General features: G+C 50.3%; 3 protein-coding genes across 8 annotated transcripts in view; 1 reads left to right on the top strand and 2 right to left on the bottom strand.

The window, feature by feature from the left end:
* Positions 1-1671: 1671 nt before the first annotated feature.
* On the top strand, positions 1672-3101 carry Nt5c (5', 3'-nucleotidase, cytosolic). Its single transcript, XM_055592350.1, has 5 exons — positions 1672-1912; positions 2144-2244; positions 2315-2375; positions 2551-2665; positions 2774-3101. The coding sequence occupies exons 1-5, from the start codon at positions 1733-1735 to the stop codon at positions 2917-2919; spliced, it is 603 nt and encodes a 200-aa protein (XP_055448325.1). The 5' UTR covers positions 1672-1732; the 3' UTR covers positions 2920-3101.
* Positions 3066-16960, bottom strand: Armc7 (armadillo repeat containing 7). Of its 4 annotated transcripts, none has more exons than XM_055592346.1 (3): positions 16580-16960; positions 16346-16489; positions 3066-4826 (listed from the first exon to the last, which is right to left on the bottom strand). In XM_055592346.1, exons 1-3 carry the CDS (start codon positions 16668-16670, stop codon positions 4465-4467), a joined length of 597 nt encoding a protein of 198 aa, XP_055448321.1. In that variant the 5' UTR covers positions 16671-16960; the 3' UTR covers positions 3066-4464. The 4 variants fall into 4 exon arrangements, with proteins under 4 accessions (XP_055448321.1, XP_055448324.1, XP_055448322.1 ...); XM_055592349.1 differs by having other exon boundaries at positions 4686-4826; positions 16410-16489; XM_055592347.1 differs by having other exon boundaries at positions 4754-5031.
* A 1021-nt stretch (positions 16961-17981) lies between these two features.
* The window catches only part of Slc16a5 (solute carrier family 16 member 5), a 10840-nt gene continuing 2326 nt past the window's right edge, over positions 17982-26495 (bottom strand). For all 3 annotated transcript variants that reach the window (XM_055592587.1, XM_055592588.1, XM_055592589.1), the window contains 3 exons: positions 25335-25478; positions 21563-22372; positions 17982-19673 (listed from right to left, as the gene is read on the bottom strand). In XM_055592587.1, coding sequence (XP_055448562.1) covers positions 19423-19673; positions 21563-22372; positions 25335-25478 — 1205 coding nt within the window. In that variant the 3' untranslated portion in view covers positions 17982-19422. The remainder of the gene's footprint in view (positions 19674-21562; positions 22373-25334; positions 25479-26495) is intronic.

Here is a 26495-nt window from a genome sequence, read left to right as displayed (position 1 = left end):
ACAGGGTTGGTGTGCTGGGAGGATTGCTTAGTGGTTAAGAACATTTGCTGCAGGGCTGGAGAGCTTGCCCAGCAGTTAAGAGCACTGTCTGCTCTTCAGAGGTCCTGAGTTCGTTCCCAGCAACCACATGGTGGCTTCCCAGCCATCTAGAGTGAGGTCTAATGCCCTCTTCGGGTGTGTAGGTGTACATACAAATGAAGCACTCACATAAAAAATAAATCTTAAAACAACAAAGAGTTCGCTCCTCTTGCAGAAAAAACAGGTTCAGTTCTCAGAACCCACTTAGCAGCTCACAACTGGCCCTATTTCCAGAGCCCCTGAAGCCTACTGGCCTCTGCATGCATGAATATATATATATATATATATATATATATATATACATGTCGACAAAACACCCACATCTTTTAAAGTATGGGGCGCGGTGGTACGTGCATATAATCCCAACAAACACTCAAGAGGGGCAGGCAGGAGCACTGGGAGTTAAAGGCTCGCCTAGGTAGATAATGAATTCAAGACAAACCTGGGTGCATAAAACCGTGTTCCAAGGGGGGGGGGTGTCCACGAGGTGTTAGAGGAAGTCCAGGGTGAATAGGGTAAAAATATATTGCATACATTATGAAATTCTCTAATTAAAAGTCACCCAAAGGATAGGAGAAACACATCTGAAGATGAACCTTTTAACTCTGTTCATGTGCGTTGCTTGGCTTAGTGAAAATTCAGTCCTAAAGTAAGGGCTTAACGGGTTTTTGTTTTGAGTCAGGGAGCGATCCACCTGCCTCTACCTCCTAAGTGCTCGAATTCGTTGTTTTAAACTGGCTTTTCAAGTGAGATGTCCGGCTTCTGTCACAGTGTAAGTTTAGGAGTCATGAGATAGCAGCGTGTGGCAGCACTTGCCTTCAATCCCAGGAGGAGCAGGAGAATCTCTGGGAGTTTGGACCCCGCCTGCGCTACATGGTGAGTTACAGGTCTGGGGTTATGCGGAGAAACCCTGTCTTTAAAATAAAATAAAATAAAATAAAACAAAAGCTTTTAAGTCCAGCAATTGGGAGGCAGAGACAGCGGATCTTCGTGAATTCGAGGCCAGCCTGGTCTAGATACTGTGTAACAGAGCTGTTACACAGAGAAATCCTGTCTCGATAAACAAAAAAACAAAAGCCATTAGATAGAGAGGAAGAGCCAGAAAGAGGGCTCACTCAGATCTGCAAAAATGGGTGTATATGTCAATGCTTAGCATTTTCTAGAAGGAAAGAATTTTGAATTTGTAGGAGAGCTCGGTTCCACGGAAAAAGCAGTGGACTCAGATTGAAATCAACGCTGCTGTTTCAAAACAACTCTGGCTCATGAGTCCGTCTCTTGAGAGCCTAGTTCATGCCCAGTTTCCTTTCAAGGGTCCTTTCCCCTTCCTTGAACTGGGAGCCTCACGATCTCGGAATTGGGGTCCCTGTGTGCCCCTGCCCGCCTCCAGCCTGGACAAGCAAGGGAGAGAGGGCAGTACGCAAGCATGTGCAGCAGGTTCCCTATTGCAAGGGTATTTCGGATCTCGGAGGTGGGGAGGAGGGAGGGATACTGATTCTGCCTAGGAGCGGCAGCCCCATAAGGGGCTCAAGGCCATCCTAGGTTCCTCAAGGGCCACGCTATGCAAATGAGCCGGGTCGGGTCCCGCCCCCTACTCGAGTCCCGGAAGCTTGTTTCTGGGGCTGGCATCCTCCGTGCTTGTTGCCCGGGCGTGGCCATGGCGGTGCGGCGGCCAGTACGCGTGCTGGTAGACATGGACGGCGTGCTGGCCGACTTCGAGTCAGGCCTCCTGCAGGGATTCCGCCGCCGCTTCCCCGGGGACCCGCACGTGCCGCTGGAACAGCGCTGGGGCTTCCTCGCCAGTGAGCAGTATGGAGCCCTGCGGCCGGACCTGGCGGTAGGAGGCCAGACGGAGACCCTCTAGTCCCCGCCCCTGATCAGGGCCATCTGGGTTCTATTTCAGGCACCCCCAGCTTCTGAATCCACAGTTCACCCCCGTACCGGAAAGCCTGAGCGTGCCTCCCCCACATCCCCCAGCACCTTACCCCCAGCCTGGACTTATTGTGGGTCCTCTCTGGGGCTCCCCCTGCTGGAAGGCAGGAGCGGGACCGAGATCTGTCTCTTTCAGGAGAAAGTGGTCAGTGTCTATGAAGCTCCAGGCTTTTTCCTAAACTTGGAGCCCATTCCTGGGGCAGTGGATGCTTTGCGGGAGATGAACAACATGCAAGAGTAAGGAGGGTAGGCAGGGGGCGGTGGGAGGACGCCAGCGCCCTAGCTTTAACTGCCCCTCTCTCCGCAGTACCGAGGTCTTCATTTGCACCAGCCCACTGCGGAAGTACGACCACTGCGTTGCAGAGAAGGTGCTGGCGCCTGCGCAGATTTAGCTTTCCAAATTTGATTTTAAAAATAAGCCACAGGATGGGGGGGGCTGGGAAAAAGGGGTATCCGCGCGTTTGACGGCTTAGTCCCGCTTAGCCCCATGCCTCACTGATCCTAGCAAGTTCCACTTTTTTTTTTTTTTTTTTCCCTATACAGTACCGCTGGGTGGAGCAGCACCTGGGGTCTCAGTTTGTGGAGCGGATTATCCTGACCAGAGACAAGACAGTGGTCATGGGCGACCTGCTCATTGATGACAAAGACACTATTCGAGGTTGGGCCACTTAACCTGACAACCTCCAGGCATCTGGCCTGCTGGGATTAGGGAGAGGAGTAAAAATAACCAGATTACAGACCGCTTGCTTTGCCTTTCCTGTCCCAGGCCTAGAGGAGACCCCAAGATGGGAGCACATCTTGTTCACCTGTTGCCACAATCAGCACCTGGCTCTGCCCCCCACCAGGAGACGGCTGCTCTCCTGGAGTGACAACTGGAGGGGGATCATAGACAGCAAGCGAGCCAGCCTGTGAAGGACCCTGAGGTGGGTCGACAGGTTACAGTCAGGTGACTTTCTCCAAGCAGGGAGCCACTGTGACCTCCACGTGAACCAACTCTGCCTTCCCACCCCTCTCAAGAGGGCTGCACCCAGAAGGCCCGCACAGAAATACAGTGGAAAATCAGTCAGTAGGTTTTTAATAAAAATCAAAACCAAGGCTCTGGTTCTTTGAAGGCCCTTTTTTCGAGGACAAAAAAATGACCAGTGCCTGGGGGGACTCCCTGCTAAGAGGCCTCCCCCCTCCCTCATCCAGTGGCTCCACTGGCAGCCCCCTCCACAACTTGTCGATCTCCTTCTCATCAGGCCTGCTCTCCTTTCACTCTTTCCCCTTAGTTTCATTTTGTTCCTCTCACTGGCAGAGGTGGGAGAGGTCACCAGTTACAGAATCTCGCTGTCCTTGTTACTTTTCTTTGTGACAGGTTCTTACTCCATGATCCAAGTTGACCAGGAACTCCCTAGGTGAGCTGGTGTCAAACTCAGGGCTATCCTTCTGCCTCTGTTGAGCCACTGTGCTTGCTGGCATCTAGTTTCTAGGTGTCTTTACTCAAGGTCTGCATCAGGGTCCTAAGGGGTTGGCAGCTGCTGCTGGAGGCTGGCGGCTCCTGGGAGAGTGGCGGGAAGCAGCTCTGGATAGCTCAGGAAGGGTGCATGCCCAGGGCTTTCGCCTGAGTGTCAGAAGGTTCCGATCATGGCAGAGGGGGCCAGAGCAACTTTTTTGAAGAGACAAGGATGCTACAGTTGGCAGCTGGTACATGAAAAGTCCACAGACTGACAAGAAGAGCTGAAGTCACTGTGTCTCTATCCCAGGACCCCATGTAGGGCCTTTCCAAAGAATCTAGGTGTGCAACCTCCACACCCAGCTCTCCAGTCTTTCGTCTGCTCCCCAGACCTGGAGAGCCTTACTCCTAACGCCTGATAGCCATTTAGTGAACTGTCACTGAGCTGTGACAGCGAGGGGCAGAGGCTTCATCTCTGAACTCCTTACATGGTGCCTCGTGGAGAGCAGAGTTGTGTGGACAGTTGTTTCTGGGCTGCAGAGCTACCATGTCAATGTCTACTATGCCCAGACTCTGTACTGGAGGAGTCACCCCTCAGTACCTTCCCAGCTAGTTGGGTCTCTAGACCCAGCTGATCTCTAGACATCAAAATCACTTGGGACACTCACAGTACTGCTCACTCTCCCACATCTCGGTTCTAGCAGCTACTTTTGAGTACACCCATGGGCAAAGCTTTTTACATAAGGATGTTAGCTGGGCCCTGGGGGCACCAGAGTGTCTTCTGTCTGTAGTTTGTTGAGTGCCAGTCCATGAAAGCCAGACCTGCTTTGGTTTTCTCCTCTAAGCATCTCAAGTCTGGCTTCATCACTCCTGCTTTTCTAGGACGCAAATGTGCACCATGCTCAGACTTTGTGCTGCACACAGCTGACGGGCACCACTTGGGCAGGATGGCCTCAAGATGCTGTTAGCCGCCTTCTTCCTGTACCTGTGCCAGGACTGGTCTCAGGCGGGATCTTGGAGTCTCATGGCTGCTGTGGGGCCTCATTCTTTGGCAGTGGGATACCCAGGGCAGAATGGGCCTGCTGGCTGTGGGCCTCAGCCACCTGGCTTGGGGAACAGAAGTCTTCTAGGAATATCTGGGCCAGGTTCCGAAGCCTCGTGTTGGCTGACAGAGAAAAGCGCAGCATGCACTGGACCACGGGCAGGGAGGTTAGCTCAGGATGGGAGCGGGTGCTCGGTGAGCTCAAGAACATGAGTGTGGTGACAGCAGATAACACCGTCTCCTCGTCAGGACTAGACAGGCAGTTGGTGATGAGTGGGATGCCTCCTGCCTGCAGGATGTGCTCCTTGTTGGCCTTGTCTGGGCACAGGTTGCAGAGGCCCCCTGGAGAAAGTCAAGGATGAGCCGGGGTACTCTGGTCCTGGCTTCCTCTCCTCTCCACTCCCAGCTTCTCTCTGGCTAGTAAGTCTTGGAAAAGTGCCCACACCTAGGGAGAAGTCTGCCCATGGACAAGGGCAGCAAAGTCACCAAGCCCCATTACTCTCCCGAGGCTTCAGGAAGTCCAGCCTGCCACAATTACTTACTTCAACTGAAACAGACACAAAACCATGCTTTACTGTTAATAGAATTCTCAAGAGTAGAAAAGTCCAGAGGGACAGACCAGTGACTCTGGATTTAAAAAGCTGTCAAGAGATAGCTCAGAGGTTAAGAGCACTGGGTGTTCTTCCAGAGGATTTGAGTTCAGTTCCCAGCACCCTCATGGTGGCCCACAACTCCAGAGGCGCCAATGCCTCTTGTGTCTATAGACATCAGGCATGCATGTAGTGCATGTACACACATGCAGGCAAAAACCCTGACATAAAAATAAGAGCCAGCATCTGCACAGGAAGTATGGCCAAGAACCCCTCCCTCCATTCTCCCAGGTTAGGTCCCCTCATTCAATGGCCTGTTAGACTTGGGCACAGATGCTACTTTTCTAGAGGAACACTTTGCTTAGCTCTGGCTCAAGGCAGGAAGACAACTTCCTATACTCACTGACTCAGCTTCCAACCATCAGGGTTCTAGGCCCCTCTGCCTAGCTGACGGCATCTGCTGGAGATGGAGAGTAGGGTGAGGACCCGGGATAAGGACTGAGAGTTTCCAAGACAAGAAGAGTGGGCAGGGCACCAAGTCAGTACCAGGTGACCCACCAGAGCTCCTGGCCCAGCCCACATTCCTGGAGCCTGCCTGCTATGAAGAGCTAAGAAGGGCCATGGAGCTGGGCACACGGGAGGCAGAGACAGGCAGATCTCTGAGTTCAAGGCCAGTCTGGTCTACACAGAGAAACCTTGTCTCAAAAAAAACCAACCAACAAACAACCTCCCCTGCCCCTCCCCCCACCAAAAGGAAGAAGAGCTATGGAGGAAAGGCAACACATAGGACTGGGGTTTAGTCAGTGAAGAAACTGCCCAGCATTTGAGTCATCCTGAGTTCTATGCTCAGCATTGCCAGTCTCCCAAAATAGTGATAGTGAGAAAAAGTGAGGATAGTGAGAAAGAAATAGAAACTAGGAATTTCATGACATGCTAAATATAAGTAGCAAACCCATTCAATAAGTAAGTTACAGCAAGCCTACTAAATGAAAAATCATACAGAACCTTAAAACTAATGTCTGCAGGCCAGAGAAAAATGGTTCAACAGCTAGAGTGTACACAGGACCTGAGCCTGGTTCCCAGCACCCCCACTGGGTCCTCACAGCTGCATGGATCCAGCTTCAGGGGATCTTGAAGACCCCGCTTGGCCTCTGTGGACACTGCCACTCATGCACAAAGCCTTAAGAACGAGTCTTGCTCTGAAGCATAGGTCAAGCCTCCTTGAAGCATAGCCTCAAGCTCTCCTGCCCCAGCCTCCTGAGTGCTGCAGTTACTAGCTGGTACTAAAGTACCAACAGGAAATTCTGCTTTTCCCTGCTAGGCATGGATACAAAGTACAGCCCTGTCTCAAAACAAAACAGCCAGGCTAAAGAGATGGCTTGGTGGTTAAGCATACTTCCTCTTCTTGAGGACCAAAGTTCTGTTCCCAGGACCCACACTAGGCAGCTTTCAACTGCTTGTAACTCTAGCTCCAGGGAAGTCAAAACCTTCTGTCCTCCACAGGAACCCATGGTATACATATAGCATTCACACACAGACATAACCCTATGTATGAATAAAAATAGACAAACAAAAAATACAAGGACAGGAGAGAAGGCTCAGCAGTTAAGACCATACAGTGCTCTTGTAGAAGACCAGGTTCTCCCACATAAAGCAGCTCACAACCAACCTGTAACTACAGCTTTGTATGATCTGATGTGCTTTTCTGGCAACTATGCTAACATGGACCTACCTACTCACACCTCCTCCCCTGACACAGATAAAATAAAACTTTATCATCAACTTTAGAGCTGGGAGGCAGCTCAGTGGATAAAGTGCTTGCCATGCAGGCATGATGGCATGAGTGTGATCCCAGCACCCATAGGGATAAACCAGACACAATTGTGTGGCCTATAACCTCTTCATAGCAGGGGAGGGGGGATAGAGGCAGGAATATGTGTGCATGCATGTGTTTGGTAAGCTCCAGATTTAATGAGAGACACTGTCTCCAAAAGTCACAGTGGAGAGCCACAGAAGACAACCCTCAGCATTCACCGCTGGCTTCCACACTCATGAACAACCACACAGAAAAAAATTTGTGTGTATGAATGTGATAGGGTCTCACAGTATAGCTCTGGCTGGTCTAGAAGTTGCTATGTAGACCAGGCTGGCATTAGAGATTCGTCTGCCTTTGCCTCCCACATGCTGGTATTAAAGTTCTGTGTTGCCTTCCTACAACCCTTTACTTTTTTTTTTTTTTTTTTTTTTTAAAGAAAACAGATTTAGCTTCTTGTTCAGGAAAACACCAAATGGCAGGTGACACCGGTGCAAGGAGTCCCCCCCTACCCCAGGCTTCCCAGGAGGATTTGCCTTAGGGTTAGGGGCTGAGGTAGTGGCCAGGAGCTGTGGGCGTGGCCAAGGCTGGGGGAGGGGGGCTAGGTGAGATAAAGCCGAAGACAAGGAGTGGATCCCTGTTACCAAGCTGGGCCTGGGCCACCTGGTTAAGGACATGAATATAAAGTCCTTATTCTCCCTGCCCATTAAGGAATCTGAGATTACTGACTTTTTCCTGGGTGCATCCTTGAAGGATTAGGTTCTAAAAATCATGCCAGTGCAGAAGCAGACACAGGCTGGCCAGCAGACACGGGCTGGCCAGTGGACCAGGTTTGAGGCTTTTGTTGCTATTGGGGACTACAATGGTCACGTTGGTCTTGGTATTAAGTGTTCCAAGGAGGTAGCCACTGCCATCCGAGGAGCCATCATCTTGGCCAAGCTTTCCATCATCCCTGTATAGAGAGGCTATGGGGACAACAAGATTGGCAAACCCCACACCATTCTGTGCAAGGTGACAGACTGTTGTGGCTCTGTTTTGGTGCGTCTCATCCCTGCCCCCAGAAGCACTGACATTGTCTCTACTCCTGTGGCCAAGAAGCTACTGATGTTGGCTGGTATTGATGACTGCTACACATCAGCCAGGGGCTGCACTGCCACCCTGGGCAACTTTCCTAAGGTTTTGATGCCAGCTACCTGACCCCTGACCTCTGGAAAGAGACTGTGTTCACCAAGTCTCCTTATCAGGAATTCACTGATCATCTTGCGAAAACCCACACCAGAGTCTGTTCAGAGCACCCAGGCTCCAGCTGTGGCTACCACATAAGGGTTTTTATACAAGAAAAATAAAGTGAATTAAATCTAAAAGAAAGCAGACTTAGTGGTGTTAGGGATGGGGGAGGGAGAAGATACTGGGAGAAACTGCAGCTGGAGGATGGGTAGGGAGAAGATACTGGGAGAAACTGCAGCTGGAGGGCATTTCAGGGCGAGGAGGAAACCTAGTGCAACGCAACATCCATGGAGTCTACCAGAGGAAACCTGGCGAAGGCTCCTAGTAACGGGGACGAGAAGGCTGAACTGTCATCAGGGAAGGCCTCAAGTGGAGGGAATGGGACACCAACCCAATGACAAAACCTTCAATCTACAGTTTGTCCTGCCTGCAGTGTCCTGGGAGCAGAGCCTAGTAGAATCATCATCAAGGAGACCAGAGAGACTTCATCCAGCAGCTGATAGGAGCAGATGCAGAGTCCAGCCAAACATCAGGCAGAGCTCAGGAGGGGGAGGAAGAATTGGAGGAAGCAGAGAGGTCAGGGACTACAGGAGCACACGGCCGGCCCGCAGAATAAATGACCAAGACTCATGGGGTCTGATGAGATCAGGGAGCCAGTAAGGGTCTGACCTAGGTCCTCTGCATATACATTATGGCCAAGTAGTTTGCTGTTCTTGAGAATCCTAACATGGGAACAGGGCTGTCCCTGACTTTTGTCTACTTGTGGGACCCCCTTTTGAGCTGCCTTGTTGTGATGGTATGTGCCTGGTCTTACTTATTGTAGCTTGTTTTGCCATGTTTGGTTTATGTCCCTGGGAGGCTTGCTGTTTTCTGAGGAGAGGCAGAGGGGGGTAGGTCCAGGGAAAGGGGTGATGGTGAGGAGCTGAGGGAGGAGAAACTGCAGTAGGGATGTACTATATGAGAGAAGAATAAAAATGAATTTTAAAAAACTAGATTTAGGGGCTGGAGAGATGACTCAGTGGTTAAGAGCACTGTCTGTTCTTCCAAAGGACTCGGGTTCAATTCCCAGCACCCACATGGCAGCTCACAACTATCTGTAATGCCAACTCCAGGGGATCTGACACCTTCACACTAATGCACATAAAAGAGAATTAAATATATATATATATATATATATATATATATATATATATATGTATAAACTAGATTTAGGATGGATCTTGCACTATCTCACTTAACATAAAGTCACCCATGGGGACAGTGGTGAGAGCTGTGCTTGCATGGGGCATGTGGGAGAAACAAGATACACCTTGACCAAGCAGCCATTACATGTAGAGGCACATTCTTTAATGAACTGAAGGATTAATTAAGCCGCCACTTGTGTGCATTCACTGTACATTCATTATACTGTACTTACAAGAGAGTTAAAAAAACAAAACAAAAAGGTGTGCGCTGGGGTGTGGCTCAGTAATAGAGTGCTTGCTTAGGTTCTTGGGTTCATCCCCAGCACCACCAAAAAAGAAAGAAAAGAGCAAGTCCTGACTAGCTGAAGAATTTGCTTTGGACAGACAAAGACAGGGGAAGAAAAGAGCTAAAGGCAAGAGGCAAAGGCAGGGCGCCAATAACCAGAGAACCCCCTGAAAGGCAGAACCTGAAATGAGGGGCTGGGCTTGGAGAAACAGGTGACCTGGTGCCACAAAGTAGGAGCTGGTGCTGGAAAGGGCTTTCAAAGGAATTTCCTGGGGATTAAAACAGGTGAACTGGGCACCTGTGGACTGGGTGAGCTCTCCTTGAAGAGATCCAGGACGGTATTTCAACCTAAGGACTTCGAACACCAGGACACATGACTGATGTAGCCTGCAGTGAAAATCTTCCTTGGAGTGGGATGAGGTGGCACACCCTCCTAGTCTTGGCTACTAGGGCAGCTGAGGTCAGCCTGAACAACACAGTAAACCTTAATTCGCTCAAAAAATGCAAAAACAAGCCAGGTCAGGGTGGTGCGCATCTTTAATCCCAGCAAAGGCAGGCAGATCTCTGTGGTTGGTTCAAAGCCAGCCTGGTCTACAGAGAGTGCTTTCCAATGAGGCTATAGAGGAATTAACCTTTGAGCACTACTACCACCTGGCGGCACAGATTTGTACTGCAAGATGTAGCAATCCAAATTTAACCTGAATTCTCAGTGGCGTGAATCCAGCCTTAGCAACAAAACTGCCAAGAACCCTGTGGTATCCTAAGAATTAACCCATTTTTATAGAAGCAGAATTCTCATTTGGTTTCTCTGTATCTCTGGTTTGCCCTAGGATGGTACAGGTGTACAGGATGTTTTAAACTGGGGCTTCAGCTCAATTCTTTCATTCATTAATGAGTGTTTACTGAGATCCTGGCTTTATATCTGGTTCCTTGTAATTCATCTACTTCCTAGCTAAACTCGAAATCATGGACAGCTTTTGTGTGACCAACGCCACTGCCCACTGACTGTTAGTTCCTCTGTGATTAAATGTGACCCTGGACTTTGGGCAGTTACAGCAGGCATGCTTCCCACCAAAGCTAACTCCTAACTGTGGCAGAGCGAGGATGAAGCTTTGTTGCTGAGCTTGGGCTCTGTCTGATGCATAGCACTTGGAACCTGGAAGATTCCAGGTTAGGGTAACACCTGCTTCTGGTTTCCTGATAAGAAAAATAGGGCTTAGTCCCATTTGCTTTGCACAGGGGAATGCCACTTGTCCTTTCCTGAAATGACAGCCAGACCAGGCTTTGCTGGCGGGGGACTATGTGGCTCTCAGGCCACTACCACGGTGGGTGGGATAACTGCAGCCAGACGGCCGCTCCAGCAGACCTAAGGCTCCAGCCTCAGAGTCAGGCTGATGTCCCGGTCCTGATGACCTGGAGGAGTCAGTTCTCTTCCTCTGCAATGTGGGTCTTGGAGACTGAAAAGTTGTCAGGCAGGCCTGGCTCAGTGGTGCACGCCTGTAATCCCAGCGGTAGGGAGGCAGAGGCAGGTGGATCACTATGAGTTCGAGGCCAGCCTGGTCTACAAAGTGAGTCCAGGACAGCCAAGGTCACACAGAGAAACCCTGTCTTGAAAAAAACAAACCAAAACAAACCAAAAGAAAAGTTTGTCTGGCTTGGCAGCAAATGCCTTTCCCTGATGAGCCATTTCACGGGCCCTTTTCACTTACTTTTTAAACATAGTCCTCAAACTTTGCTAAATCTTCGGTAGTTCCTTTGAGCAATGTAACTTCAAAAGCCACAAAATCAGGTTACCTGCACCCCCATCTTGGGTGTGTACTATTGTTCTTCAGCAACCTACTCTTTGAACACCCTCACTTAGACCCACATCATAGAAGATCTCATTTCTACTACCTTGCTAACTTTTCACTCTGATTCATCCTAAAATTCTTTCCCAGGACAGATTTTTCCCTTGGAGGTCCCTCAGGCTAGCAGCAGGGTCTCACCGTCTCCTAGTTGCTAACAGCAAGCGTCTCTCCAGGGTGGGAAGTGAGATCACCCAGGAAGAGAGCAGACGCACACTGACCAGCATGCCCTCACTGCACACTAGTGCTGCAGAGCTGACGGCCACGGCCTGTAGAGTAAGCTAGATGCCCAGGACCTGCCTGGGCATTTGCTATAGGGCTAACGTTCCACATTCCTCCTGTTCCCTATCACTCAGGACACTTCAAGAGGGCAAGAATCCCTGAAGGGTGGCTCCCTGATGAGACACTGTCCCACCCGACCTGGAAGAAAGATGGTACCTCTAAAGTGGTCTGGATTCAGGTCCATTGGCAGAGGCCTAGGGGATGGTGTAGTTGCAAGCAATGACCCTAAAGGGCTAGTTACTTAATTCGCTCAGTAAGTGGCTTCTTACAGTTGACTGAAGGGAATCACACACAGATGATAACTGGATCCAGGCCTGTCTGATGCCCAAGTCTAGCTCATTCATGTCAAACTCACCAGGCAGCTTGCCAACAGACACTGGTTTGGGTTCTGGGAGACATGGCCAAGTGCAGTCTGACCCAGCTTATCTCTTGCCTGGTTATTGAAAAACCAGTCAGTCCTTCATAGGGCCTCTGCATCAAGTCATGGCCATTTCAGGTCTGCCTCTACCCTTTACTTCTATCTTCCTCCCATGCCAAGCATCTGATACCTCTGAACTACAGAGATGAGCACAGCCAGGCTTGCTTCTCAGGGAAATCACCACCAGGGACAGAGAGTGGAAGCTCTGAGGCGACATGGCGCTCTCAGCGGCAGAGCAGATGCTTGGCAGTGCTCCCCTCTAGTGCCAGAGGTCTGAGGAAGGGAAGTGACAACAGCCATTGAATCTGCTTCTAGGTCCCACTGGGACTCTCCTTTTAAGTTGCATAAATGAACATAAGAACAGTGGAATCCATACAGCATCCCAGAGATTCAAGGCTGAGAGCTGGAGCCGTGCTTGAGACTGGAGACTTAGGGTGAATATGGAAAGGCATAAGGAAAGTGCTTGGGAAAAATAAAAGTGATGAAACTGACAGTTGCGGAGACCAGGACAGTCATCTGCTCAGGAAAACTGCTCAGAGAGCAGACACAGGCCAGGCCCAAGTTTCCCATGGAGCCTCCAAGATGGCAGAGGAGGGTCTCAGCGCTATGCTGGGAGCACTAACTGCCTCTTGGGGCTGAGGAGCCAGCAGGGCAGATGCTGTTTGTAACCTGCAGGAATGGCTGCTCTGTAAGTGGGCAGTTTCCTCCTGGGTCAGCAGCCTATTTTAGAGGAATCCCAGGGGTTCCCTCTTGCACCTCTCAGTTGCTGTAAGTGACTGTGCTAACTGCTGTGGCCTCAGAGGGGCTAAAGTTTGTAGTTGGTGGCTAGTTACTGAGGAGGTAGAGGGAACTCAGCCTCTAGGCTGCAGCAAGGCTGTTTGGTGGTACAGTTGCCCTAGGGACACCCAGGTTCTGCAAGCAAGCCCAGTAAAATCAGGGGATGTCCAAGTTGGTGGGATCTAACTCTGATTGCCCCTGGTGCCCTACAGGGAAGGAAAAGATCTTTGTTTACACCTCCCCTGGCAAAGACTCTCCCACACATAGACGAAAGAGATTTAAGGGGCTGGAGAGACGGCTCACTGCGTGAGGGTACTCGCTGCCAGGCTTCACAACCTGAGCCTCAGCCCTTGATCCCACAAGGCGGTGGGAACACTGAAGCCTGCATGTTGCCCCTGGACTCCCACATCCCCGTCACAACACACAAACACAGATACATATTAAATAAATGTAAAAAAACCTAAAAATCATTTAAGATAATTTACATAGTAACTTCCTTCCCAAGAGTGTACTATGAAAAGGGGGAAGGAGAGTAGCTTCACAATGGAGACCCCTGCAACAGTCCCTCAGCCAGTTCACGAAGTCTCAAGCTAGCTACGTCACACTGACATTGAATGCTCCTAACATGATGTGTTGGAAACAGCACCTTCCTTTCACATCAAAGTATAACAAAAACACCAGTCACGCTGGTCATGGCGGCACATGTCTTTAACTTCAGCACTAGGTAGGCAGAGGCAGGTTGATCTACATAGGAAATTGCAGGCCTGTCTCAGAAAACCATACTAAATAAGACATGATGATTAAGTCATATATGTCACATGGGTATTAGGAAAAAAAATGAAGGACATTTGAACAATAGAAAGCTTTGGCTAATGACGATGTATCAACACTGGCTCATCAATTATAACAAACGTATCATACTAAGTAGATCAGGCTGGCCTCGAACTCCGAGATCCACCTGCCTCTGCCTCCCAAGTGATGGAATTAAAGGCGTGTGCCTCCACTGCCTGGCTAGAGTGGGAACTCTTTACCTTTGGAATTACTCTCTGTATCTTTCTCTTTGCTGAGAAAGCGTCTTGAGGGCTGGGGCTTGCTTTGTGGCTGAAGACACAGCTGTGCTCCTCATGTGCTCGTCTCCACTCCTGAGTGCTGGGCCACAGGCCACCACATACTCTGCCCCGAGCCTTATCCCCAGCCTCTTCAAGTTTTCTCAACTTGTACTAAAACAGAGAAAGAAACTTCTCTACAGAACACAGTTAGATGACATGTACAGGCCCTGGACTGGGTCCTAGTTCATACAAACCACCACTACCAACAACAACAAATGTCCTTTTAGGCCTACAAGATGGCTCATTGGGGAAAGGCAGTTGCCAATAAGCTTCACAACCTGAATCCCATCCTTAGGACCCACACGGTGGAGGAACTGACTCTGGGAATTGTCCTCTGAAAGTCAGAAACGACAGTACAGGCCTTTAGTCCCAGTGTTCATGAGGCAGACAAGTTTCAGGACAGCCAGGGCCACATAGTGAGACCTCAAGAAAACTACAAAGAAGTTGTCCTTTGTCCCAGTACATGCCCTGCCCTTCCCCATAAATAAAAAAGAATTTTCTTTAGGGTAAGGGTTTCCACAATCACATATTAAACAACTGGAATTATCTTCTTCCAGTGCTGAGGACTGACCCCCACGGCCTCGGGCACAGGGGTTCATGCATCACAATACTCAATCACTGAGCACCATTCCAGCCTGAAGGTTATTCTCACCAAGGGTTCCTTTCATACTATGTGGGGAAATGTTATTTTTTAAAAGGTATGTGCTGACTTTTTGTCCCTTTAATTTCTAAACGTCCCATGACCTAGATCTAAAGCCCCTGTACCAACCCGTCTAAATTCACTCCTTTCCACCCGCCTCTTCACTTCAAACATGTCCAACACACCAGCCTTCCCTCTGACAACTTCCTGCTTAGGACCTTGGTCCACACCGCATATCCATGGGGTAGGGCTGACTCCTATTGCTCCATCTGAGTTTGCTGTTTGTTTCCATCTTGCTTGTCTGTTCACTGCCTATCTCTCTTTCTAGAATACAAACTCCTTCAGGGCAAAGGCTTTTCCCCAACCTGTTCACCATCTCTTCAGAAGCTGGACCAACACCTTCTTTATAGCATCCAATAGTAACTCTATCGTGGGGCAGAGCTGATGGCTCAGTGCATAAAAGAGCCTGCCATGCTAACCTGAGTTGGATGCTAGGTGAGACGCAGTGGTGAGCACCTGTAGCCACAGCACTCTCAGGAGAGGCAGGAGGCTGGCGGGAGAGCAGCCGGAAGCTCCTGGGCCAGCTGTGGAGCCTGCTGCCTTACACAGAAGATACAAGAGATCCTGCCTCAGCAACTGGGGGAACTGGTCACTACATTAGCTTTTACAGGCAGCATCTTACTATGTAGTCCTAGCTGGCCTAGAACTCAGTATGTAGACCAGGCCGGCCTTGAACTCACAGAGGTCCACCTACTTCTGTCTTCTGAGTGCTGAGATAGAAGTGTGCCACCACACCAACTTCTGAAAATCTGTCCTCTGACCTTCACGCATACGCTGTGATGCAGATACCCACAGACATTCATACACACATGCAAACACACACATAGAGTAAATTTAAAAAATCTACTGTGAGCCCGGTGGTACACCTTTAATCCCAGCACTCAGAGATCTCTTCATTTATTTGTTTTTTCCAGACAGGATTTCTCTGCGTGTAGTTCAACGCTAACCTGGTTTACAGAGTGCGTTCCAGGAAAGCCAAAACTACACACAGAGGGACCCTGTCTAGAAAAGCCAAACAAACAAACAAAAATCTATCATGAATAATTAAAAAATTACAATCATACAACTGTAGGAGTCCTAAGCTAGGGATTCTAAGTCATCTTTGATTCTCTTGACAGGGCACTATGCAAGAGCAAACTCCAAACTTCTTTCAAAGCAGCTTCAACCCATTTCCTTGCTTATCACCTCGATTCTTTTCTTTTTTAAAGATTTAATCATTTTTTATGTATATGAGCGGTCTGTCCGGGTGCACACCCGCATGCCAGAAGCGGGCATCTCCTAACCGCTGAGCCATCTCTCCAGCCCACTTCTTTTCGAGGAGGAAGGAAAGACACTGACAGAGGAGCTGACAGTGACTTCCAGACCTGTTTCGGACTAGCTGTGACCTGGAACAATGGGTGGAGGAGGAGATGGCACAAACATGGGAGGTCGGTGCTGGCAGATGTGATTCCTAGCCCAAAGACTAGTTTGTTTTGATTAGTGTCAGTATCTTACTCTGTATCCCAGGCTAGGACGCAGCAGTCCTCCTGCTTCAGCACCACATAAGCTGGGTTTACAGGCGAGTGCCATCACGCCTGACTCCCTCCTGTCGCTCTAGCCCGTACCTGAGGCAGGGGCGGCCTAGCCCTTACCAATAGCAAACTTCACCAGGGTTTCATTCTCTTCTGACAGCGAATCGAGGAATAAGTCCAGGACTTGCAGTTGCCGTAGATACTGGTAGTTGCTCGGGTCATAGGCAAAGTTGGCAAGGTTAGCGAGGACTTGCTCCTTGGCGTCTGCAATGGGAAGCGGCACTGGGGTCGGACCTGTGCGGTTTCGGCGTCGGAGCCCAGCCGCATCCCTCGCACCCACCCCACACTTCTTACCTTGGCTCTCGGTCTCCTGGAACTCCGTGACCAGCGCCTGCAAGTAGCCTAGCCGCCCGACGTGGGGGTCTACCTTGGGTTTCTGTGCCATGGCTGAAGCGGCGAAGGAGCCGGGAAGGAAGCAGCAGCGAGGCCGCGGGAAACGCTCGCCTGGATCCTGACCTGTCCCTGCAGCGATAGAGCGGCAGGCTAACCCAGTTGTGTCCTGGGTTCCAATCCAGGACACTGCAGCCAATCCAGCTGCAGTGATTGGCAGCTGGAGATGCGCTGGCGGGGAGGGCAGGCGTCTCAGGGTCCTGTGGGAGCCGGGTCTGAAAACTGAAATTCAACCCGGGTGACACGCCGGGGCTTTCTGGAACCGGAGGCACACCCCTCACCGAGGTCTCCACACCGCTTCCGGGCCCAGGGCGGAAGTCGCTCTAGCCCCGCCCCTGGGGACGGAATGGGCAGGACCACGACGGGATTGGGCGTGGCTACTGAGCGTCGTCTCCCGGGCTTCCCGCGCGATTTCTGGAGCGCTTGGCTTTCGGTGTCACTGCGTGGACGTTGGGGATGAGGGAGGAAGGAAAGAGAGAGGGAGGGAGGGAAAGATAGATGGGATTGATGGACGGGCGGGCTGACGGACCTTATGGTCATCCAGGACTCGGAGTTTGAGGACAGCCTAGTCAACGTACAGAGTTCAAGGCAAGGCAGGGCTACATGGCAAGACCCTGTCTACAAAACAGAACATCTCTCAAACCCGAAACAAGATCTTAAGGTCACAAGGAGCATCAGGGAAGGAGGCAGCTTTGCCATGCTGTCATCGTAAAGGTGGAGGATGTAGGCAGTGAGTTTATTTAGGGTAAGGGTCAAGGGCTATGTGCTTAGCTCTGTGTATGGTACCAGGGCCCCCAGGTTACAGCAGAATGGCTTATATACTTCGCCCTTCCCTCGCCCGCACCTCTGGGTTCTAGTCCCTGTGGCCAATCCCTGCCCAGTGTCAGCCTGGTGCAAGAATTTCTATCTTGGTCTGGGTGCTTGCATACTGAGGCTGCTCCATAAGAACTCTGTGCCCTTTGGTTTTTGCAAGGAGCCTTTCTTTGCTTGTTGCCCATAGATTAATGCCATTATTACCAATGGGCAAGTGAGATGAAATCTCCCTAGCTGGAGGCTCACAGATAACATTTTTCCTTCAGTCCTTCCCGGAAGTGGGCCGGTTAGCCAGCCCCAACTTTGTTTTCCATTAGAATGGAAAAATAGGTCTTGTCATTTTCCCTTCACAAGCTATGTGGCCAAGCTCAGGTGGCCGAGTTGGGATCAGGAAAGCAGTTAGGAGTTAGACACAGAGGCAGACTTTCTCTCTCTCTCTCTCTTTCTTTCTACTTTTCAGTCTGAAGGTGACATTATCTCATACAGGCCAAACTTTTAAAAAAATCACTTTTATTTGTATGTGCGCACTGCCAGAGTGCACACGTGGAGGCCACAGAACAACCTGGGGTAGTGGGACCTCTCCTTCCGCCGTGTGGGTCCCAGGGATCAAACTCAAGTTGTCAGGCTTGACAGCAAGCATCTTTCCACTCAACATCTCCATCTAAATCCAGAGTTAGTGAACACCACAAAGCAAGGGAGCAAACGCGCCCCTGCAGTACTCCCTTTGGCAGTGAGGGGGCACTGGCGACTGCATCTTACGGGAGACAGGATAGTCCTAAAGATGCTTATTCACGCCAGATGGACATGTGGAGGAGGGAGGCTGGCATCAGCCGTGAAAATAAAATCATTTTTCCTGATAAGGTTTTCTTGTTGGAGCCTGGTTCGGCCTGAACCAACAAACAAGGCCAAGAAGTTCCTGCCAAGCTGGGGGAACTCAGGCCTGTTTTCCGGCTTTATTAATCCCAGAGTTCATGAGCCACTGCAGGGAATGTTTATATATATAATTCAAGCAGACTGTTTTCTCATTCCCTGGAGTACCCTGCTGGGACAGGCCTCAGCTGATGACAGCCAGCCCTGGGTGATGACCTCAGACAGCAGCGCCAGAAGTGTGTATGTGGACACAGCTCCAGGCCCTGGGCTCAGGCTAGCAGCAGCTGCTGGCTTAGCCAGCTTCTGTCTCAGGGTTGATACCCTAGATTGATTCTGGATAAAGGTGAACCTCACAAGGCCAATGGCAGAGCCTACAAGCCCAGTTTTCAGAATGCTCCTTAGGCGGCCTAATCGGCCTTCTTGTCTCCTGGTCAGGCAGAGGTCTGCCTTCCTCTACGTGGATGCAGTGTGGGGTAAAAGAGAAGATCTTGGCTCAGACCCTGGGGCTTCTGAGATCCAAGCAGGAGGACCACCCCTTCTAGGACAGCAAAAAGTTTCCTCTCCTGCTGTCTGCATAGGTATCAGGGCCAGTACTCCACCTAACAGCCAAACAGCCCCCATGCAGTACTGAGGATGACTTCTTGGCCTGGCTCTCCATCTCTGCCTCTCCTCTGGCTCCAGTAAGCGTGAGGCTCAGCTTTTCTAAGTAGCACCCTTAATCTTCCTGACCTGAGGGGTCAGGGCTGGTCATTTGGGAAGAGAGGAGGAGGAAGTTCTTGGAAGGAAGGAGAATTTTTCAGAATTGTCTGCAGTCCAAGAAGGACAAGGAGAGTTGACATGGGAAAGTTGGATGAGAAGACCCTGAGTGTTAGGTTGTAGGAGCAACCGTGAGGAGCCAGCCCAGGGTAACTCGCCATGACTTCTTCAAACAGGACTCAGACCGTCATCATCTTAAGACCCACGGAAGAAAGCCAGGAAGGTCCACTTTTACACTCTACTTCCTGGAAGGAAGGTCCCTCGCTGACCTCAGAGCTCAGAGACAAGTCACATGTGACCCCTGGAACTCAGACATTGGTCACATCCATGTTTGCAGGGCACAGTTTCTTCCTGGCACTGTCGTTGTCTCCTGAAGTAAGACCTTGCATCGGGGTCATCTCCGAAGCTGCATCTTCCACCTTGGCTTTCCTCTCTTGCTTTAGCTGCTTTTTCTCTGCAGCATAGAAGCCCACAGCCATGAAGAGGGCGGCTGAGATGAGGAAGCAGCTTGACATGTAGAAAACATAGCTGAAGTTGTTGGTCACGTCCACCAGCAATCCTGGGGGACAGAGGACAAGTTAATTCACCATGGAAACTATAAAGTCTTCTCCCACTAACTCGTGTATTCAAAGAGGGCAGAGATTTCAGTTATGTCTCCACTCAACAAGAATTTGTGGCCGGTGCCTTGGCCTTGGAGGTGCACAACATATACCCGTGGAGTGAAAGGAGAGGGGAAGACAGCTGGCTTCTGGACTAGGCAGATGTCCTCTCCAGGAGAAAACCTACGAGTGAGACATTTTCCCTTGGTGGCAGAGAAAACAGAGAGAGGAGCTAATGGAATCTAGCCAGAACCCTACTCCAGGCCCTAACCCCACCCCTTTCTGGATAATTCTTGGCACTCATTTGCCTGCAGGACTTCCTTGGAAATTGGAACTCACACTTGAGAAAAATGACTCACTGATGCTGGGTGGTGGTGGTGGTGGTGGTGATGCACACCTTTAATCCCAGCACTGAGGCAGGTGGATCTCTGTGAGTTGGAAGCCAGCCTGGTCTACAGAGCAAGTTCCAGGACAGCCAAGGCTACACAGAAAAACCCTGTCTTGAAAAACCAAAAAGAAAGGAAGGAAGGAAGGAAGAAGACTGAGAGCTGAGCAGGCCTGACCATAGTAGCTACCACAGCATTTGACTGTGACTAACCCCGGCAGCAGCCACCTCCCACCCATGCTGAAGGTCCCTCACTCAGCTGTGTGGTAGCCTTCCCCTACAAGTCCCATCCTACAAATTCTGCTTGTTTCCTAGCATCAACCCCACATCCCTCTTTCCTTCCAAGAACATGGTTTTGACGGGGTGCATCCATTGACTGGTCTGGGTGGACCACACATTCTCTCTTCTGCGTTTTATAGTTGACAGTGTAGCTTAGAGAAGAAAAGTGATTTGCCTGGAAGCCACAGGTGGGAAGTGGGAAAGCCAAGATGTCAGTTACAGTAAACACAGGCAGAGCTCTTATCACGAGTCATGCTCTTTGCTTCTCGGACTTTGGGATCCTTACAAGGCCAGGCCTCTTATCTCCATGCTTGGCTGACAGGAGCGGGGGTCAGGACAGGAAGATGACAGATTCACATATGCCTAGAGTGTGAACCCATTTTTCTCTTTCTCTCCTTCCTTCCCTTCCTCCTCCCCCCTCAGAATCTTTTACTTTAGTGTATGAGTATTTTATCTTCATGTATTCACGTGCCACATATGTGCAGTACCCATGGAGGCCAGAAGTGGGCACTGGCTCCTCTAAAACGGGAGTGACAGAAGGCTGCGAGCCACCACGTGGGTGCTAGGAACTGAACTTGGATACTCTGCAAGAGCAAAGTGCTCCTAACCTCTGAGGCATCTCTCCAGCCCCTCCCTTAAAATATTTATTTATTTTATATATACGATTATTTTGCCCGCATGTATGTAAATGTACTGTGGAAGCCTGAAGAGGGCGCTGTATTCCCTGGAACTGGAATTATAAACAGTTGTGAACCACCATGTGGGTGCTAGGAATGAACCTGGGTCCTTAGTAAGAGCAGCAAGTGCTCTTAACACCCCCCCCCCCCATCTCTTTTTCTCTGATGGGGAGATTGTGCTAGGGTCTCATTTAGCCCAGGTTGGCCTCAGACTTGCTACGTAGCCAAGGATGACCTTGAACTCTTCATCTTCCTGCCTCCATTTCCCAACTGGTAGGATTACAGGCATGTACCACCATGGCTGGCCAAGCCTGCGTTTTCATACCTGGAGGGCCAGGTAAATAAGCCGCTGAGAGAAGGGGAGGCTCACAGATTCCAAGTCCCTTGTGACAATGGTAGACTGGGTTCAAATCTGTCCAGATGTCCTCCTTTGCCTTACCACCCTTTGCCCTGCCTAATACAGGCCCCACCTGGGCATGACTGGCTGCCCTCCCCTCCAGGCTCTCACCAGCCAGTGGTGGAGAGATGAGAGAAGCCACACCAATCAGGACAGTGCTGAGGCCCAGGGCACTGGGGAACCGATCCATCGGAACAACGTCCATGAGCACCTGGAAGATGAGGATGCCGATTCCACACATGGACAGGCTGTACACCAGGCAATAGCTCAGGAGCACCCGGAAGTCCGCGGACACAGTGCATATTAGATTGGTGAGTCCATTGACGAGGATCGCCAGGGTAAACAGGTACTTCCGGGAGGCAGCCAAGCTCTTCCGGCCTGCCAGCAGCGCCGCCAATGGCCGCAAGAAGATGTTGCAGAAGCCGACGACTGACGTGAGCGTGGCTGCCCAATACTCATCCATCCCATGGTGCATAGCATATGGCACTAGGAAGATATGCGGCAGTGGAAAACCTAGGCTCATACATGTCATGCCCACCACATATATGCAGAAGCCCATATTCTGCCAAAGGATGTCAAAGGCCAGGTGGTGCCGGATAGTTGAGACACATGTTGCCAGGCAGCTGCGTGTAGGTGTCTTGGGCGGTAGAGGGGGATCTTCTTTGGGCTCGGGAACCACGTTGGTGGCAACAGGCCTCAGGATGGCTCCACACACACAACAGTGGAGAAAGACGCCGCCGAAGATGAGGAAGGCACCCTTCCAGCCCAGGGTTTCCAGAAGATATCGGGCCAGCAGCGGCCAGAGGGTGACGCCCATGGACATGCCCATGGAGGCCAGTGCATTGGCCAGCGGCCGACGCTGGACAAAATACAAGCCCAGCACTGTGATGCTTGACTGGAAGCTGAAACACATGCCCAGGCCTGTAGTACAAGAGGGGACAGCAGCTCAGCAACAGTCTAGGACTTTTCACCTCCGCACGGAGTAGGGGTCTTGGCTTATGTTCTATGTCTGTCTCCTTTGGCCCTAGGACAGACACACTTCCAGGTTTTCATGATGGAAGGTACCTGACCACCTCCCTGTGGGCATCGCACCCTGCTCTTCCTCCCAGCTCCCTCTACAAGCACTACGATGACTTTAACTCTTCTCTCTCTCTCTCTCTCTCTCTCGCTCCTTCCTTCCTTCCTTCCTTCCTTCCTTCCTTCCTTCCTTTCTTCCTTCTATTCCTTTTCTTTCTTTTCTTTTTTGTAGCCAAATATTATTATGGTGAGTGACTTTAATCACAGAACTCAGGAGGCAGAGGCAGGCAGATCTCTATAAGTTCAAGGCCAGCCTGGTCTTCATAGTGAATTCCAGGATGGCCAGGCTACATAATGAGAACTTGTCTTAATTTTTTTTTTAAACGCACACTTGTAGTTCCAGCACTTGGGGAGGCAGAGGCAGGCAGATCTCTGTGAGCTGGAGGCCAGCCTGGTCTACAAAGTAAGACCAGGACAGCCAAAGCCACACAGAGAAACCCTGTCTTGAGAAAAAAAAAAAAAAAAAAAAAAAAGGAAGAGAGTTATTAACTTTATGTGTCTGAGTGCTCTGCTTGCATATGTTTGTGCACCATGTTCACGCCCGGTGTCCGTGGAGCACAGAAGAGGACATAGGATCTTCTGGAACTGGAGTTACAGATAGTTGTGAGCCACCATGTAGGTCCCAGGAACTGAACCCAGGTCCTCTTGCAATAGTTTCACTCTTAACGGCTCTTAACTGCTGAGTCATCTCTCCAGCTGTGTGTGTGTGTGTGTGTGTGTGTGTGTGTGTGTTCAGTGCCTGCAGAGGTCAGGCACCAGAGCCTCTGGAACTAGAGTGACTGGTGTTTATGTACCATGTAAAGTTGGAACCCACTCTACATGGGTTCCAAGAACCAAACTCAGATCCTCTGTAAGAGCACTCCCGGCCATCTTGCCAGCTCTTCACAGTGATTTTTTTTTTTTTTTGAGACAGGGTTTCTCTGTGTAGCCTTAGCTATCCTGGACTCATTTTGTAGACCAGGCTAGCCTCAAACTCACAGTGATCTGCCTGCCTCTGTCTCCCTGAGTTCTGAGATTAGAGGTGTGCACCACCGTGCCCGGCTTCACAGTTAAAACTTCACATTTTAAACGTAAACTTAACACCTCCCAGAGACTTCCTGGGACTTAAAAATTGCGTGTTTGCCGTGCCCTAGAGGACTGTGTGGTTTGGCCTAGGCCTAAGCCCTGGAATCCACCTCAAGCTACTCCTTGTCAATCACTAGGCTCAAGCCCTATCCACTCCTCCTCTGGACAAGAAGCTGCCCTATGCCTTGTGACCTTTGCCATCATGTCTTCTGCCTGGAGTATGCTCCACTTAGTTGAGACACCACCTCCCCAGAGGGGTCCCCCTGCTTCTGTGCCTTCTGTACCCCACAGTGGTTAGTGCTGGAGAAAAAGCTCCCTACAAAAAGCTCCCACCACCCACTCCCTTGTTCAGTCACTCACCTGCCTGCCCTCTATGTGGTATTTAGACTTTTTTCTTCTCTGCACTCTGACACTTTTTTCCTAACTCCTCATTTAGCTGTACGTGGGAACAGTGGCTCACCTTTGCCTTCAGGGGTTAATTTCTATTTCTTCCCTTTGGTCTGTCTCCTCAAGCCTCCCACCAGCAATTTCTCTGTTTTGCATCATTCTTTCCCCTTCTCTACTGGGCCATTCTTTGTGGTGGCAAATGCCTTTAAGCCCTGCACCCAGAAGGCTACGCAGACTCTGTGAGTCTGAGGCCAGCTTGGCCTACACAGGAAGTTCCAAACCAGCCAGGGATATCTTATCTGAGAGAGAGAGAGAGAAAAAGAGAGAGGCCTTGTCTCAAAACACAATAAGAAGCAAAACAACAAGTAAAAATTCCCAAAAAAGCAGGCAAACAAATAAAAAAATTCTCTTAACACCACAGTTTCTGGTTACTAGTCTGTTTCTCTGCTTCTTTTACACAGGGGCTTCAGATCAGAGGTAGAACACATGTGTAACTCATGTAAGGCTCTGGGTTTAGTTCCTAGCACTAGGAAGGAAAGGTACTAGACATGATGATGTACACCTGTAATCCCAGCACTCAGGAAGCTGAGGCAGAGGGCTTTCGATGAGTTCAAGGCCAGGCTGAAGGATGTAAGTGAGACCCTGTTTTAAGCCCTCCAACAAAAAGAATGAAAGAAGTAGAAAAGGGAGAAGAAGAAAGGGAGGGAGAAAAAGATGGAGGGGAAGATGGAAAGAGGCAGAGAAGGAGGGGAGCAGAGGGAGAGAGGTAGACAGGGACAGAGGGGAAAGCTGGGACCCAGACTCCTTGCTCCATATCTGCTCTCTTCCTCCTCCTTCTCCTTGCCCTCCAGGCAGTAGTGGGGATCAAAGAAGGCTAGGCAAGCACTGTGAACTGAGCACATTCTCCATCACTTCTCGTTGCTGCTGAACTGAACTTGTCCCTTCCATACCTTCACCCTTACCTTCTCACAAAGCTCATTCTCATTAAAGCCTCAGTGCTGAAGGACAAGCATGAGTAAGGTCCATCCCACTGCCCACCACTCTGCAAGCTCAGTACACTTCATCACTCACCTTCATAAAAACTGTTCTGACCATCAGCTTCCGGGGGTTCCTTTTCTTTCCATCTGACCTTTGTCCAAGCTCAAGCCCTCCCTCCTCAGCTGTTACTGGCAACTCTAGGGGTGAGTCACCAGCCAGGGATATGCTGACCAGGATACTCTCACATCCTCAGCCCTGTCCTCTTATACACTCTCAAGTATTTAAGCATTCTTATGTACCTATCCCCTGTCGGGCTTCTCCTCTGGGCTGTAAGCAGTCCCAGCTGCCCTGTCAATGTAGATAGAGTGACCGTTACCTGTGATCAGTCCTGCTGTGAGGAAGAGCTGGTAGAGGGAGCCAGAGAAGGAGCTGGCCACCATGCCCAGGCTGGCCAGTATGCCCCCCAGCATCATGGTCACTCGGCAGCCAAAACATTTCACCAGGATGCTGCACAGGGGTCCTGTAGGCAAGACAAGGAGCAGTGGGTGTGGAGTTCTGGAGCCAGGGCAAGGTAGGGCCTGGAGAGGAGCTCTAGTAGGAACTAGCCAGGGGGGTTCAGACATAACTAAAATCTACTAGCATGGCTCTGGCCGCTACCCTGCCACAGTCTGGTATGTGGCCCCAGCAAAAGCTTGATGCTCCTATCTGCATCAGTTTTCTCCCATACAGAATGAGTGATCAGACCAGACCATGTGTGACTACAATAAGGATGACTTGAGGGCACACCAAGCCTTTCACTAACCGAAGCTGAGGGCAGTTCCATTTGGGATCGTGATCTCTGTGAGCATCACACCCTTGCTTGGGTTTCGCTCCAGAAAAAGCATCCTGGAACAGTTGATCTCAGCAGGTACCTCCAGTCCTCCCTTTCACCTACCCCACCATCTTCTGGAAGACTGAACCCTTTACCTTCCAACTCATACATTTGACTGGGGTCCTGGACCACTCCATGCCTCCTTGCTCTGACCTTTGGAGTGTCCTCTCTCCTTCTCTCACTGGTTCTATCACTGCCCAGTCTTTGTGCCTGGGGCTGGGGAAGTAGCTCAGGGATAGAGAGCATATTCAGCATGTAGGCTGTGGGCTCCATCTTTTGGACAGAGAGACAAAGAGAGACAGAAAGGCAGAGACAGAGAGACAGACAGGAAGATATTGATAGAAGAGATAAAGATTGAGATTGGGAGAAAGAATAAAAGAAGAAGAGATGCTGTGAGATAGAGAGAGAGAAACAGAAAGAGAGGCTGGAAGAAGGAGAGTCTGAGAGATACAGAGAGAGGATATAGAGAGAAAATAAAAGAAAGAAGGAAGGAAGAAAGGGAGGGATGGATAAAGGAAGAAAGAGAGGCAGGGAGGGAGGAAGGAAGGGAGGGAAAGAGGAAGAAAGGAAGGAAAAAGGAAGTGAGGGAGGAAGGAAGGAAGAGAGGGAGGGAGGAAGTAAGGGAGGGAGGGAGGAAGGAAAGAAGGAAGGGAGGGAGGGAGGAAG

The sequence above is a fragment of the Psammomys obesus genome, unplaced genomic scaffold (assembly GCF_907164565.1).
Source record: "Psammomys obesus unplaced genomic scaffold, mPsaObe1.curated_primary_1811, whole genome shotgun sequence".
Classification (NCBI taxonomy): Eukaryota; Metazoa; Chordata; class Mammalia; order Rodentia; family Muridae; genus Psammomys; species Psammomys obesus.
The sequence above is the reverse complement of the archived record's forward strand: the minus strand, read 5'-3'. Positions and strand labels throughout refer to the sequence as shown.